Below are 17053 nucleotides of genomic sequence, written 5' to 3' on the forward strand. Positions count from 1 at the left end.
CGGAAAAGACCCGCGAACCCGAGTGACTATGGGAGAGACAGAGAGCTGTTCTGTGTGTGACTGTGAGTGAGCAGAGCGAGACACAGCAACACAATACATCTGTATGTGTGTAGGGGAGGGGCGCTGTGACTAGCCTATCACTGTAGGGGAGGGGCGCTGTGACTAGCCTATCACTGTAGGGGAGGGGCGCTGTGACTAGCCTATCACTGTAGGGGAGGGGCGCTGTGACTAGCCTATCACTGTAGGGGAGGGGCGCTGTGACTAGCCTATCACAGAACGCTGACACAATCAGTTACCCAATGATGATTTTCATTCAGTCCGAGCACAGATATTGACTCGTATTACTCGTATAATACTCGTACTCGGCAGAAGTGCTTTATCCGTACCGGATACTCGTTTCAGCCGAGTATCCGGCTCATCTCTAATTGGCAGCATGGTGACTTGGGGTTTGAATGGTTTTATTGATTCTCATTTTCTTATATTATATTATATCATAATGTGTTCTCTCTACAATCTGCAAGTCTCACTTCTCTTAGAGAAAGAAACTGGCAGCTGGCTGACAGTGTCAAAAATAACCATGAAAATTAAACGACTTCACTTTAGGAAGAAAGAGGAACATATCTACCCATCAAAGCATTTCGTATCTGATACTGAAAGCTGAAACGGATCCACTTTTACACAAAATGTCTTATCTGTTCAAGTGCAAATTATGTATCATAAAATCTATCCAAAAAATTGTATTATTTATTTCCAACCCAGAGTATGTTCAAATACGATATTTTCTGTTCAGCCAAACTAAACAAACTCAGAGGAGAACATTTTCTTCTTAAAGATATATATATATATATATGTAAGGTGCTGAGAGAGTGCCACCTGTGGCAGAATTCTTCGCCTGCTTGCTGGACTTGCAGTTCAGTTTGCTGAGCTTACAGGTATAACCTGCAACTCTGAGAGACTAATCATCAGGGGACAGAGGATAATGCTTTATTAGACTCAGGCCTTAGTAAATAATCAATACGCAACATAACACTCAGCAAATGCTAGAGATAGAGTGTGCTACCTGAAGCTCAGATAGCGTGCAGAGACATGAGTCATATATATGGCTCACTGGTCTGAATCCTGTTACGAAAAGACACACACACAGACACACACACACACACACACACAATCATGCTGTGAATGGTCACAGTGCGGGGAACTTTGCTTTATTGTATTGTATAGTGCTGTATCTGGATTTTGACCATATTTGAAAAGATCACAGCAAAATGATTCACTAAGAAACAATTCTTATTGTTGGTGAGGTTCAACTGTTTCCTTCCCCCTATTCAAATGTTGTGTTGAAGCCTTTATCTCGCACACACACACACACAAACACACACACATTCTTTTCACACACCAATTCCCCTTATTTTGTTTGAGGCTTTTCTGTGCTTTGATTCAAATATTCCTTGTTAACTTTCTCTTCAAAACCCACACTTAAATTCTGGACACACGCGCACACACTGTTTGGAAGACGTCTACTAGCCTGAATGTAAATCTAAGTGGTGTGAGAGAGGCTCTTTTTGTGGCTGTGCTTACCTTCTTCTGTTAATAGTATTGCTGTTTTTTAACATTTTTGTGGAAGGCCTTGCCCTATGAATGAAAGTTCAAAAGTCATAAGAGGAAGTACAGATAGCTCCTAGCACCTTATACTTCAGACAGTCTCACTTCTCTTCAACATAGACACTGGTAGCTGACAGTGGCAAAAAAAGTAAAAAACAATTGGGTAAACTTTGGAGAGAAAGAGATTTTGCAGAGGTTTGCACCCAGGGGTTCATGAGAGTGTGAAACTGTGACTGTGTCTTCAGAATGTTAATCTCTATTATTCATAACCTACAGAACTTAGAGATTACTTAAACATGTTTAGTTATTAATATGTTTAGTTTTCTGTGTAAATAATACACAGGTAGAATGTTACCTACATGTTAGTCTTGAGTTCTGGACACTAATGGAGAGCTGAGAGCTGGTGAGCCAGATATTTCCTTCTGTGCCCTGGCATAAACAGACTAGCATCCTGTCCAGAGTATACCCTGCTGTCTTGTGCCCAGAGTCTCCTGGGATAGGCTCCAAGTTCCTGCAACTCAGGATAAGCAGTGTAGAGAATGGTTGGATGAATGGACATATTCCTCTACCTACAAAATCTTAACATTGCTGTAATAGTGTGCGTGCACGTGTGCGTGTGTGTGTGTGTGTGTGTGAAAGTCCAATAGATTGTGCCAGTGGTGATCGATGACAGGTGTGCATGGTTTGAAGGCCAGGTCACCGTAAACATGATAATGTTTGTGTGTATCTTATATTGTGTAGTCAGTGTAGGGCCCAGATTTTTGGCTTGTTCCATTTCAGCCTTCTAGCACATAATGTAGCCAGTACATTATGGATGGATATACAGTAATTAGATAAGGATTCTAAACCTGTATATAGGCTATTATAGGTTTATCTGTAATAATAATATCTGTATTACACATATGTATGTGTGTACTACCTGAGACATATGTAAAGGGCAGGTCTGTTAGCTGCGGGTGGCAGCTCATGTAAAGTACAATTTCTTCACAGCAGTGACGGAAACGACAGCTGAGTGGAAACAGACGGCAAGCTGGTGGAATTCTTATGATAGGAGACTGAGACAGATGCAGTTGCAGCTGCATGTGATGTAAGGAAAATAAAAGGTGTAGGTAGACAAATCCAAAAAAATAATGCAATATCAAGGTCAAAACAGGCTTAGTTCGGTGAGGTATAAACACAGTAACCAGAGCAAAGGCAGAACAAAAAAAAAACCTATGAGGCTAACAAAAGAACAAACAGAAGAATAGTATACTTGGTAAAGACAGTTGTTAAAACAAACTGAGGATTTACTTTCACACACAGTGATAGTGTGTGTGAAAGTCCAATATATAGTGCTGGTAGAGTTCAGAGACAGGAATGTATGGTTTAGGAGTCAGGTGACTATGAACGAGATAAGTTGAGTGTATCTTGTGGTGTGAAGTCCATGGACAGTGTGTTCTAGGAAACTGAGCAAGCTGATTGTGATGTCCTGAGAGAGCCGTCTCAAAGGGCTCACTCTGGAAGCACTGCACATTTTGTATCACCCCTTAGTTGTAGAAATTGTCCAGGACATTTTACCAGACCGGCTATATAACAGTATATATTTTCTCAGGTATGCTGATTGGCCCTTGACATCAAGAGGGCTGGTGGTGTGCTGGGTAGGATGTTCGTAGGCTGGGTATCTCAACTGGGTACATGGGTAAATGTCATCAGCTGGGTGCATGGGTAGTATTAATTTACTCCTAAAACTCAGGAACACTGACTCATTATTAAGCAATAAAGTGTCAGTTGGAGGTATCCTTTCATTTTTGTTCAATCTGTCAGATTTATTCATCAACATGTTGGGGATTGTGGGGTGTGCATTCCAAGGGAAAAGTGGTGGCTGGTACCCAAAGACACACTAAAAGGGAGTGAATTGTGGGAGGGATTTGTACAGCCAGTTCAAGGCATATTCCACACATTCTCTTCCATAGCTGGCTTACATCAGAGAGGTGAACTAAAGAGTAGAATTGCTCACAGGGTTCTAGATGTTTGTGGGCTGTTTTTATATCTTCTTCAGTTGTGTTGGATCTGGAGTCTATTTTGTGGATGCTGAGCGTAAGGTGAGAGAATTCACACTAGACAAGACACCAGTCAATCTAAAGGCACCATGCACACACACTTTCACATATTCATTCACACCTAGGGTAATTTAGAGTAGCTGATCTACCTGCCTGCATGTTTTTGGACATGCTGGAGAAACTGGAGAACATGCTGTAGAAACTGGAGAACCCAAAGCGAATCCATGGGAACACAACGAGGACACACAAGACAGTAACCAAAGCTCAGGATCAAACCAAAGGATCAAATCCTGGCGCTGTGCCACTGTGCCACTTTCTGAGACACAGTTTGCTTGTAAAATATATTTTTAATCATTACAGAAGTCACAAGTCATTTACCCCTATCTTCATATTGTCTGGAATGTTGCTTTTGGCTAAAGGCTTTGATGCGTGCTGTTTTCTTTTTATGTCTTGACCTAACGCTAGTCATATCTAATCATTTAAATTTAAATTAATATAAAAATCATATATTTTGGAACAAGACACCCCAATTTCTTTTTTCTTCTGTTAATTGGATCCCACTCAATATTCTCATCCTCACTCTGAACATCCTTTCCTGCTCTTTATTTGCCTTACTATGGTTTCAGTTGGCTCAGACTTCTTACAGGCATTACAGTGGAATGTGGGTGCCCAGTGCATGCTAAACACTTTTGGGCATGGTATTCCTCTGGATTTACATCAGTGGGAACCCGGCCACCTCATGCCACTGGCCAAAGCACAACCTTCAATAGAGAGAAAAAACAACTCTGGGCAGCTCAGCAACATTGAAGGAATAGAGGGAAAGAGAGAGAGAGAGAGAGAGAGAGAGAGAGAGAAATTTAGAAGGGCTTAGACACAACTAACTTTGGATAAGTAAATCTTATTCCAATATTTGGTGAGTGTAATTCTCACTTCTGAAAATGTTTATGGCGTCCTTGTTTGTTGAAGTGGCACAGCTATCCTAGCATGCTTTGCATAATGTCCATAGCACCCTTGCCATAAACTCTATCTGCTTCTCCTTTTGCTCTGTGAACTCACATCAAACCCCACAGGCAAACTGGAAGAATCTGGCAGTTCCTGCAAAATCATTCTATCAGTTTACCCTACAGGAAGAGACGGAAGCAATCTCATTTTAAAAAGATCGATAAGTCTGTCTGGGTCGGATCAAATAAGTTCATCGTCATTGTGTTTGTGCTACATGATGTTGGATGCAGAGTTTCTATGATGTATGTTTTTCAGATGAAGGTTTAAAAGATTCACATAACTTAAAAAAAATATATAAGTTCAAATGAACAAAATAATCCAAGGGACTCTTTAACCAGGCCAACACTGTGTGTTATTCTTGCCTTGTGAATAAACAGACTTCTGTACAACCAAGCCTTAAAGAAGAGGATATATTTGCCCTAAAACTAGCATTATGGTGGGAATAGGAGTTTGAAGAAGAGGTTGGGGTTTGTTTTAGGAAATCTGGAATAAAAAGATAAAATAAAATAAACAATTAAGCTTTGTCTGTGTTTCTCAATGTATGGTATCTAAATCATAACCATGGAAACATCTATCTATCTATCTATCTGTCCGTCCGTCCGTCCGTCCTCCCGCCCGTCCGTCCGTCCATCCATCCATCTATATCTATCTATCTATCTATCTATCTATCTATCTATCTATCTATCTATCTATCTATCTATATATATAAATATAAAATCCTATATTGCTTGATAGTCCTACCACCAGTCATTCACTTCCATATATATATAAAATCATGGAGATGACATATATATATAGGTCCCGATTAGCTCGTTTGACTGGTCTCCTGACTTGTTTGGGCTCAATGCAAGGCCAAACGAGGCCAATAATTTCAATGGCCTTAATGAGTTATGATGGTAGAAAATCCAGGCATAGAAAGTTTTATTGCTCTATGTGGAAGTGAATGACTCGTGGTAGGACTATCAAGCAATAAAACACTTAAGTGAGATAGACAGAAAATTCTATGTTGGTTGTTGGCAGCCTAAGCATTTTTATTTGTCTTTCTGCATACATCATAATATTTCAAAATGTTAACGTTTCACCATCAGAAATGTCACCACCATGTAGCATATGTCTTTTATACGCCATGTGTGCTGACAGTTTGACTCCTATCTGCCTCTGGCTGGCATTTTCAGCAGGGGGTGCTGCTTGCTTGGTTCATGATTCAATTGAATTCATATTTAATTCATATAGTACTTTTAAAAATGAACACTGTCACAAAGCAGCTTTAAAGATATCGGTATATATACAGATTTAGATTTATCATATCACTAATGATATATTATTACTCCACTATCAGTAGTTTTAGCTTTAGATCTATAAATCGTTATCCACTGCACAGAATACTTACCTTCACCATATTTCTTTTGTTCATTTATTTATTTTAACTATATAAATTCAATAGATGGACAGTCCTTTGTACCAGCAATGAACAGCTGGTAAATATGGACTAGCAATTTGACCAGTTTTGCAGCTTCTAGTTGGTCAAACCATACAGGAGTTTTAAGCAGGTGCAGCAGATTACTGTATATTGCATGAATTACATTTATATAGTTGAAGAAAGATGATCCCATGATCGTGGTGGAGTTTTTGTGCCCCAATGTTATTAGATATATAAGTATACTTTCAGAAAACATATGCACATATTTCAGCTAAAGAAACCAAAATATTAACAGAATATTGAAATATATTGTAATATAATCATTAAAAACTTTTTGAAAATGATATTTTCATTAGTGTGTGAAACATTTTAAGACCTCAATCTGTAAACATTCTCTCCCATGAGTCGTCTATTAAAGTCGATAGAAAATGTACATTTTAATGTCACATAACATTCACTCAGACCATTACTTATTTATTTATTTATTACAGGGACAATGCATATTAATAAACATTTCTGTCAATATGCCAGAGTTAGCCAGATGACTATTTTTCACCTGTAGTCCCTAGACAGATGGTAATAGTCACCCTAAAAAAATAAAAGTAAATAAAAGTACATATTGAAATAACAATAAAACTACGATACATTTAATAAAAGTACTAAGTATTAGCTATAATGTACATTAGAAACACAAGACACCAGCAATCAAACAAACATCAGACAAATACATGAACACATACACACACACAATAAACAAAAAACCATCAGGGGGCAACAAGAGCAGGTCAAAAACTAAGCTAATGTTGACAGCTCTGGTTAATAACGAACCACTTTTTTAACTGGATCTTAAATGTATTATACGTGTTCAGGTTTCTGATGTTTATAGGGGTAAGGTTCCACTCAGTAGCAGCTCGAACAGAAAAAGCGGTTTGGCCAAATACACTTTTCCTAAAGGGAATGATACAATCTCCCCTCACTGCACCTCTAGTTCTACTATGATCAGCTGTTCGGATGTTGACAAACTGATGGAGGGGAGGGGATGATAAACCATGAATAATTTTATAAACAAGACATAGATTTGAGAATTTTACCATGTTTTCCCAGCTGAGTAATCTATATTTTTGTAATATTGGACAATAATGAGAAATGTTCGATTTCTTATCCAGAATCTTTACAGTTCGTTTATAAAGTGATTGAAGTGGTTTCAGAGATGTAACACTAGCCTGTGAAAAAAAATCATAGAGTGCATGTACATTTTTGCTGCCTGTGTAGACATTTGATGGCGAATGTGTCTAAAGTTACTAAGGTTGAATTTGATTATATTACAGACCTTTTTTACATGCGATTTAAAAAACAACTTGGAATCAATTAAAATCCCCCGATATTTGTACTCTGACACGATCTGTAGCCTTTCCCCTGACACAAAAACATCTGGCTAAACACTGAACTTATTGTTGGACTTGGTGAAAAACATTGCTACTGTTTTTGATATATTTAACTGCAGGCAAGAATGTTTCAACCATTCTGTGATATTAACCATAGAGTTAGTGATTTTTGCAGCTACCTGAGAAATATTACTACCATGAACATAGATTACAGTGTCATCAGCATACATTTGTACAGAAACATCTGGACAGACAGTCGGTAGGCCATTTATATAAAGTGAGAACAACAAAGGTCCTAAAATTGATCCTTGAGGAAGACCGGTAGATAGACTGAGAGCCGCTGATTTAACTGACTGGACTCTGACATATTGGGAACGGTCAGTGAGGTAAGACTCCATTCATTTAATAGCATTTGAGGAAAAATTAAAACTGCATAATTTTGTCAGCAAGACTTTATGATTGACAGTGTCGAAAGCCTTCTTAAGGTCCAGGAACACAGCTCCAACCACCCTAGCTCGATCCAACAACGCTCTAATATTTTCAGTAAAGAAGCAAGTAGCAGTTTCAGTTGAATAATTGGCTCTAAAGCCAAACTGCATAGGGTGGAGAGCATAGGGTGTGGTATTTAGATGGTTAATAATTTGTTTAGCTATCAATTTCTCTGCAATCTTAGACACAGTAGGCAAAATGCTGATGGGTCTGTAATTTAACATAGAATGAGGGTCTCCACTTTTGAAAATGGGAACAATAACTGCTGATTTCCACATACTTGGGAACATATTTTGTGAAATTGATAAATTGATAATTTTGGTAATGGGGTGTGTGACTGTTGTACTAAGCTCCTTGAGCATCACTGTATCCATACCAAAAATATCTTTACAGCTAGACGGTTTAAGTGATTTAATGATCTGTGATACCTCTGATTCTGTGATGGTTATTAAACTGAAAACGGATTGACTTGTGTCTACTGGAGGAGCGTATTTGTTCTTAGGTGTAAAACAGCTTGCTATATTAGCCACAGAATTAATAAAATAGTGATTGAATGCCTCCGCTACAACCGAAATATTGTTTATTGTTAGTTGTTCATTTATTTTAATTTCTAAAGTGTTATGTTCTTTAGGGCAATCCCCTGTCATTTTTCTTAGCTGGTTCCATATTATTTTAGCATTTCCACTTGATTTTTCAATTAAAGTAAGAAAGAAATCTGCCTTTGCTTTCCTTAATGATCTTACAACTTTATTCCTCAACATGTTGAAACGTCCTCTGTCATGAGTTGATTTATTTTTATTTGCTATTTTTAAAGCTTGATCTCATTCTTTCATGACTGTTATAATGTCTGGATTTATCCATGGTACAGTATTTTTGTGTTGTTTGAGCTTAATCTTCTGTGTGAATTCTTTAATAGTTCCCTCCAGTGTTTTTAGAAATATTTGGCTGTCTTTTTCATAATCAACAAAAGATAAGATGTCATTCCATTGAATTTGATTATCTGCAGCTATAAAGTTTTGATATTTACTTTTAGGAATTGTAGTAATTTCTTTATTTTCTTTAGCACAAGGATAAAAACGTTTTTTGGCTAGCTTTCTAGTGATAAGAGTTAGACTGTGATCTGATAAGCCTGTTAACATATTAAATGATTTTACAATTCTTTCTGGCCTATTGGTAAATATGAGGTCAATTTGTGTCTTGGAAGAGTTTGTTATCCATGTCGACCCACGAACAACTTGTGTTAGATCAAACCTATCTGTGATTTGTTTGAGCCTTTTTCTAGAGGATTTGTCTTCCCAGTTGATGTTAAAATCCCCCATAATAATAATTTCTTTATCAAGATCGCTTTCTTTTAACAGCTTTTCAAAATTTTCATAAAAGCTGTTATCTGAAGAGGGAGGCCTGTAAATTATAGCAAGGACAAAGGACATTTGTGGTGAAAGACTAACATTGAGACCTAGACATTCTAGTAAATTACAATTTAACCACTGGATTTTAGAACGCCGTAGTGTACTTTTTATATAAACCATCACTCCTCCTCCCTTCTTTAATTCCTCCCTGTCTTTCCTGTAGATGGTATAACCAGGGATATTCAGGGCTGCTAACGGAGCATTTTGATTGAGCCAGGTTTCAGATAAGCATAAAAAGTCCAGGTTTGAATCCATTAACAAATGCTGTATTTGCTCACTTTTAGAGAGTATGCTTCTAATGTTTAGATGACCACCTAAAAGGCCCTTTGGTTTAGCCTTAGAATCCCACACTGTTCGTGAATGATTGACACTCTGAAACACCTCACATTTCCTGTTCTTTGCAATCCCTGGATTTAGCTGTTTCCTGTTTACATTCTGCGTCACTACAGGGACACGTGAAGCGCCCACTGTTAAAGTAGTCATATAACCCCGGGGTCTAGCCAGCTCAACATGCACCCCATGCCCAGACAAAACACCGGATCCACCCGACGTCACCGTGAAGCCATCGCTCCTCAGACTCATCCCCTGTGATCCCCCTTGGACAGACCGCACAACACCCATGCCGACACCGATGGCACCAGGCACGTCACCAACGCCAACACCAGCACGAGAAACCCGCGCATGCCGATCCACCATGCCCGCCACAGCACCAGCACAGCCTCCCAGCGTCCCATCCATGGCATCACCAAAACATAGATGACGGACAGGAAAGGTTAGAATGTACAGTACTACACTGAGATGCATCATACAATGTGCATACCTGAAGGACTGTACTGTAGCAGTGCGCTCCTCCACAGGTCTCTCCTCGGGTGTCAGGCGGTACGGTCCTTGGCATGGATGCATGTCAGAACTCTCTGAGTCAAAGACAGGACTGTTACAGAGCTCTGATGTTTGAAACATGGGCACATCCTGTAAGATATCCAAGGGTAGTTTGGCCAAACACCCAACATCTCCCACTGAAGGCCCACTGATCTCTGCACTACAGCTCACACTCCAGCTTGGATTACACTCAGTTGATCCACTTACTGGTTCAGTTATATGTTGGTTTATTGATGGTCCTGGATTCATCTGTATGTCGCCGCTGAGCAGGAGAAGAATCAGTAGAACCTTTGGACCATACCATTTGCTTCCCTTGCCATGTTGATGACTTCCTTTTCCTTGATGATGATTTTTTTGCCAGCAGATAGAATAAATAATGTGGTATCCTTGGCTGAGGAAGTTCAGTTGTGGTCTATCAACCATGGGCACGAGTATAACAGATGTAGTTTGTGTTTCATTTCCAGTAGCACTGGCAGCAAAACCACATGGACTTATCAGGAGCCACAAACAGAGCAGATATATGCAACAAGATACATTATCCCTTTTTCCAATGTTTAAAATCCATCCTTGGCTAAAAATTTCTTTACTGTGTTTATTGTCTGACAAATATGTATTTTGATACCATTACCCTGGATCTACCCCTAACCTGTACACTCAACCCTGTTGCATTTAAAGTTGTGTGAGATGAGAACATATTTCTGAATTGTTAAAAGCACATTTTTTATATACTCTGCATTAAAAATAATTTAAAAATATATTTTTTTAAGTTACAGTTGATAAAACAATCAGAATTTAGTGTTTCATTTTAAATAGGAGTGAGATCTCATGGCAGGTAAACAAAAAAACTATTCAACTGAAATGAAATGAAATGAAATGAATTCCATTTTTATGGTCTAATGAACTGGCGAATTGTGTCCACTAGATGGCGATATTTACTGATTCAAGTGATGAGCAAACAGATTCTTTAGTGAATCGAGACATTAGTTCAGTAGACCAAAATGATTGGGATCTTATTGACTTTGTGAATGGAGGCTCCACTGATATTTAGTACCACTGTTATTTTGTACGTCACCAAAAAAGGAGTTCTCTTACTAACCAGTAACTATATGTTAATGATGCCCATAACTATATGCCCATGTTTAGGTTATGCATTTGGGGGAAGTAAATAGTAGTAAGCATAATAGAATATGGTACATAGATTAAACTGGAAAATTTGTGTGCTTTGGTGAATTTTTACAAAACTGAGGTTAATCCATAGGTCTGAGGTGATCCAATGAGGTCTTAATGTTCTTCTCATCTGTACTGGGTGGATGTTGTAGGATGAGGAGAAACGGTGCTTGATATAGAAAAAAAGAGAAGAGAAGTGACATTGACACTAAATGTTTAAACGATTCCAAACAAGTTAAGATCGTTGTCACTGATGTCGATGAGGATGTATCTGAGATATCACATAAATAATAATCTCGGCAGGCTGCACAGATGCACACAGGGTCGGACCACTAGCAAAAATCCTAGCCAGATAATTTGGGCATTTTTTCTGTGTAGTCTTTAAATAAAGCAGTTGTAAATATGGGTGTACTAACAATGTTTTTATGTTTATATTTTCCTTGGTCAGAAATTTGTGTTTAACCATATATATGTTTTACTTACATATACATGGTGTTTAAGATCATTTAAAGCACACAACACTTATAAATCACTGTTTTGCACTAAAGAAGTTATTGTAATCTTGAAAATGCAGAAAGATATACATATTAGTTATCACCTTATTAGTAATGAAGTATATTATTCATAGTTTTTCTTAAGTGAGCTAGTGATCAGTGTGGTAACAAAATAACAATGGCAGCTAGCTAAGGATTTGCTAACACTTGATTACTACTGTTTCTTCTCCTTGTAGGTTTCTTTCTTAATTAAAGTTCACATAACACTAATGTATAAAGGCTACAATGACATGAAGTTTTCTCACGCTCCTTTAGACCTCCTTCTCTTCCTCTGTGCTCCCTCAGAACTTCTGTTCCTCTATCCATTTTCCCTATGGAGTGAGACTTCCGTTGAAGATTTCCACTTTTTAAACCATCGTCACTTTAGAACTGCAGATATCCTAATTATGTGGCAAGTTGAGAAAGCCCTAGTGCAGTGATGAATTATCACTCAAAATCTCACCAATATAATGAGATCAAATGACACTGATACAACAATCAAATGCCTTAAAAGAATGAATAAAATATTCCTAACCTAAATATTATTTCCTTCCTGCTTATTGTAGAAATTTCTAATAATATTACAATATTCGGAAAAAGGTTCTCCATGACACTGTGGGATAAGTGATAGTGACAGAAAATATTTGCCGTCTTTGTTAAAAAAAAAGAAATAATAATTTTTTGTGTAACTTTCCATAATAGCAAAGTATTTGAATGAGTTGCATGAAAGAGCATCACCTGAAATTCACAGAGAAACTACAGTTGGAATTATGCCTGTGTTCTCTTGGCCTTGAACACCATCAGCAAGACCTACACCAAATACACACTCTTCCAATATATATCCATCAAACTGTTTACATGCTGTTTTGGACACTGTTTTTTTCTTTTTGCACATGCTGTCTCACATATCAGTTGATTGCTGTTTTGCACAATACTTTACAATACCTCATGTAACTGCTGCTGTAATACTAATGTGTTCATTCCAGTATTTCTGCACATGCTATATTCATTGAACATACAGTATTTACACTGGTCGGCTTTTACATTTTTTTGTGTATTGTCTTTTGTGTAATGTCTTGTATTTTTGGTTTGCTCTGTCTTTTGTCCTGCACTGTTTGTACCAGGTTGCACAGATGCACTTTATGTACCTAGGACTAACTTACTAAGTCCTTATAGCTCTGTCTTTGTTTTATTTAACACCATGATCCTGGAGAAATGTTGTCTCATTTTACTGTGTATTGCAACAGCGATATATGGTTGAAATGACAATAAAAGCTTCGTGACTTGACTTGACTTGACTTGAGCATGTTTGACAGCTGCTTACAATCTGATAGCCTCTGTAATATACGGTGAGGTGGCTAGGGGTCAAGGGGCTGTAGAGAAGACTGATGGATTGATCAGTGTTCCTGTCTCAGCTCCATGTCCCTGGTTCAATCCTCAGCTCGGGTTACTGTTTATGTGGAGTTTCACACGTTCTACTCGTGGCTGGGTTTCCAGCAGGTTCTCCAGTTTCCAACCAAATACATGCTGGTAGATGGACTGATTGTGTTAAATTGCCCTTAGGTGTGTGTGTGTGTGTGTGTGTGTGTGTGTTTGTAAAACCCCATGTTCCCAGGATAGTTTCTGGATTCACCGTGACCCTGACCCAGATGAAAAAATGTAGATAATATAAAACCTTCTAAATATGTGTTTTCGCTCAGTTTGTCGAAGGACATTTTAAAACTCTCCTTTCATGTCACTAGTTAATGTTATGGATATTTTAAATATATAAAATAATTAAATAATAATGATTAATTATTAATAACAAATATAATAATATTTTAGTATTAATGCATATTTTAAATATATAAAATAATTAAATACTAATAATCATTAATTATTATTAATAGATATAATAACATTTTAGTATTACTGCATATTTTAAATAGATAAAATAATGAAATACTAATAATTATTAATAATAAATATAATAATATTTTAATATTACTGCATATCTTAAATGGACTTTGTGGTGATGCCTAGTGATGTGTAGTTTATAAATAAATGATAATAATAATGGTTTATTTTAAACGTTACCTTCCCTGAGCTGGACCACAACATACATGTTCCTTTTTCTCGGGCTGAATACCAAATGGCTCCATACTCACTACCTAGGGCTGTTTATCACTTCACTTATTACGGCGCATGCGTACTATGTAGTGCACTCCGATATTAAAGAAGGAGTTGTTTGAGACGTCCTTAAATACGCCGCGTCCTCTTTCATTTTCCACGCCCCTTCCCTGCTCGCGCTGCTCCCTCATCACCCACCCTCCAGATTGACAGTTAAGTGCGCGCGCGTCGCTTCCTCGGCTAACTTTACGGAGCTACCGGATTTTTACCGTCGCTTCCGGATCTTATCAGATTCCTGAAAGCTTGTCGCTCTCTGGATGTAATACCTGAGGAGATGAGAATATAGGAGGGTCCGTGAGCGCAGTGAAAAAGGCCAGAGTAAAGGGGTTGAAGGGGTTTTGTTGTGTTCATGGCTGCTGGAGACGGGGCGCAGCTGCCGGCGACACTAGCGGCCAGCAGGAGCGTAGAGAAGGCGCTCGAGGAGGCGGCGGCCAGCGGAGCGCTCGTGCTCTCTAACCGTAAACTTAAGGAGTTTCCACGAACAGCCAGGAATTACGATTTATCCGACATTACACATGCAGGTGAGTCGCTTCCTCTCTGTAATGCGGTGTGGAAAAGGAGAAAAAACAAGAGACAAAGCGGATGTAATAGCGTGTAGAATAATTAGCCAACTTCCTTTGTTTCACCTGCTCTCTCTCTGTCTCTTCCTCTCTCTGTGTCTCTGTCTCTTCCTCTCTCTGTGTCTCTGTCTCTTCCTCTCTCTGTGTCTCTGTGTCTTCCTCTCTCTGTGTCTCTGTCTCTTCCTCTCTCTGTGTCTCTGTCTCTTCCTCTCTCTGTGTCTCTGTGTCTTCCTCTCTCTGTGTCTCTGTCTCTTCCTCTCTCTGTGTCTCTGTCTCTTCCTCTCTCTGTGTCTCTGTCTCTTCCTCTCTCTGTGTCTCTGTCTCTTCCTCTCTCTGTGTCTCTGTGTTTCTCTCTGTGTCTCTGTGTTTCTCTCTGTGTCTCTGTGTTTCTCTCTGTGTCTCTGTGTTTCTCTCTGTGTCTCTGTGTTTCTCTCTGTGTCTCTCTCTCTCTGTCTCTGCGTGTGTCTCTCTGTATCTCTCTGTGTGTCTTTCTCTCTCTGTGTCTCTGTCTCTCTGTGTGTCTCTCTGTGTGTCTCTCTCTGTGTCTCTGTGTTTCTCTGTGTCTCTGTCTCTCTCTGTCTCTGTGTGTCTCTCTGTCTCTGTGTGTGTCTCTCTGTATCTCTCTGTCTCTCTCTCTCTCTGCCTCTCTCTGTCTGTCTCTCTCTCTCTGCCTCTCTCTGTCTGTCTCTCTCTCTGTCTCCCTGTCTGTCTCTCTCTCTGTCTCCCTGTCTGTCTCTCTCTCTGTCTCTCTCTCCCTCTCCACGCTGACTTGTTTTGGTAGCTATCAGGAGATCTAGACTGAAGAAACTAAATGCTTTGTGCAGCAACATCTCAGAGAAGTGAAGACAAATGAAACTGTACTGCTGTTCAGGCCACACTGAGCTCTCACTACGTAACTACTGTGTTTTTGCTGTGCTTTGGTCTCTATAGAACTGAGTTCACTTCCCTTTTGTGGCTGTGAAGCAGCTGAAGGGCTTTTATTCTCAGAGAAAGATGAATCTTCTTGGTATTTCTATCTTTTTCTTTTCTTTGAAATCTGTAAGGTTTTATATCTGGTCATTTGACTCGCGTCTAATTGCTCGCTTCTGTTTTTGCTGTCAATCCTAAAGTTGTATGTCATATACAGAAATGTGAAGGATACACAGATTGTAGTCCAGATGAATAATTGTTTTATCTGCAAATACGTATTGTAGCTATGAAAACTGGACCGTGTACGAGGAGTCTCAGGGCTTGGAAATTAAAGGCACCATTCAGTGATCACAGTGCAAACAGATACAGAATCACTTCTTCCTTTCTAAAACCACAGTCATGCAACTGGTAAAAAGTTGACGGTTCTCACCTTGCACATTTAGGCAGGGGAATAGTGTAGACACGTCGGTGTTAACGTGGGTCATGTCCTACTTACAGCTAAACAGACATCTAAAAAAAAAATCAGATCTGCTTCTGAAAGTCCGAACTGCACGTCGAGAAATCTCCAGACCCACATTCACACCCTGTCAACACAGAATGACAGCAGCTTCTTTTGAAATACAGGAGATTGTTGAAACGGGGTTTGATGCCTTGTAACCGACACACAGCATGATGCTGGCACACATGGTCATCTGCTTCACGTTCGCAAGCCTGTTCTAAAAGAGGAAGTGCTTATGCAAGAGCATAAATTCTTCCAACTTCAGTACATTAAGGTGTAGTATGACTTAAGGGAAGTATTACAGCATCACATCTTAAATGAAATCTGTAAACTTCATCTCTTGTGTCAGTTAGCAGGACCGTTTCGAGTTAGCGCCAGCATTTCTTTCTGCACATCTTTCACACACGTGCTTCCTCCTAATGGAGTGTCTCTCCCTCGCTCTGAATAATGTATGTGATGTAAACCACACATACAGACCTTTTTCGGGAGACAAGCTGACTAAGCAGTGTGCATGTGGAATGTGTTCTCTTGTTTTTTTCTCTCTCTTTTTTTTAAATCATTATTTTATTTTATTTTTTGGACGTTACTCTCTCCAGACGTTGATTAGATGAATGAAGCATAGGCAAGGTTTAGCTCGTCAGATGCGTTTTAATCTCAGGTCTTTAACTGCTTATCTGTATGTTTTATTGTGTATCTAGAGTCCGAATAAACACTGGTGCTGAGGTTTCCAGGTCGCTGTAGCAACGCCACAAACAATCAGAATCAGAAAGCCACTTCAGGACATGTTAGGATCAAACTCGCAGTCATGTAACACCAGAAAACCTAAGGTGCTTTTCTCACTTTTTAAAAAATTTGCCTAGTCTGAGTAACAGTGAAGTGGATAACTTCACTATGTGTAGCGAGATGGAAATGAAACCTGAACGGATGGGTAAGCTATTTCACTCGTTGTTAAGAAAATTGGCGACAGGAACCTTTTAACTAATCTGCAAGG

At 38.9% G+C, this 17053-nt stretch overlaps 1 protein-coding gene across 2 annotated transcripts in view; it reads left to right on the forward strand.

Annotated features, from left to right (window-relative positions):
• The first annotated feature begins 14224 nt into the window (after positions 1 to 14224).
• lrch4 (leucine-rich repeats and calponin homology (CH) domain containing 4) overlaps positions 14225 to 17053 on the forward strand; it is a 34669-nt gene continuing 31840 nt past the window's right edge. For both annotated transcript variants that reach the window (XM_060874661.1, XM_060874660.1), the window contains exon 1: positions 14225 to 14615. In XM_060874661.1, coding sequence (XP_060730644.1) covers positions 14444 to 14615 — 172 coding nt within the window. In that variant the 5' untranslated portion in view covers positions 14225 to 14443. The remainder of the gene's footprint in view (positions 14616 to 17053) is intronic.

Source organism: Tachysurus vachellii, chromosome 7, assembly GCF_030014155.1.
Source record: "Tachysurus vachellii isolate PV-2020 chromosome 7, HZAU_Pvac_v1, whole genome shotgun sequence".
In the NCBI taxonomy this organism is placed as follows: domain Eukaryota; kingdom Metazoa; phylum Chordata; class Actinopteri; order Siluriformes; family Bagridae; genus Tachysurus; species Tachysurus vachellii.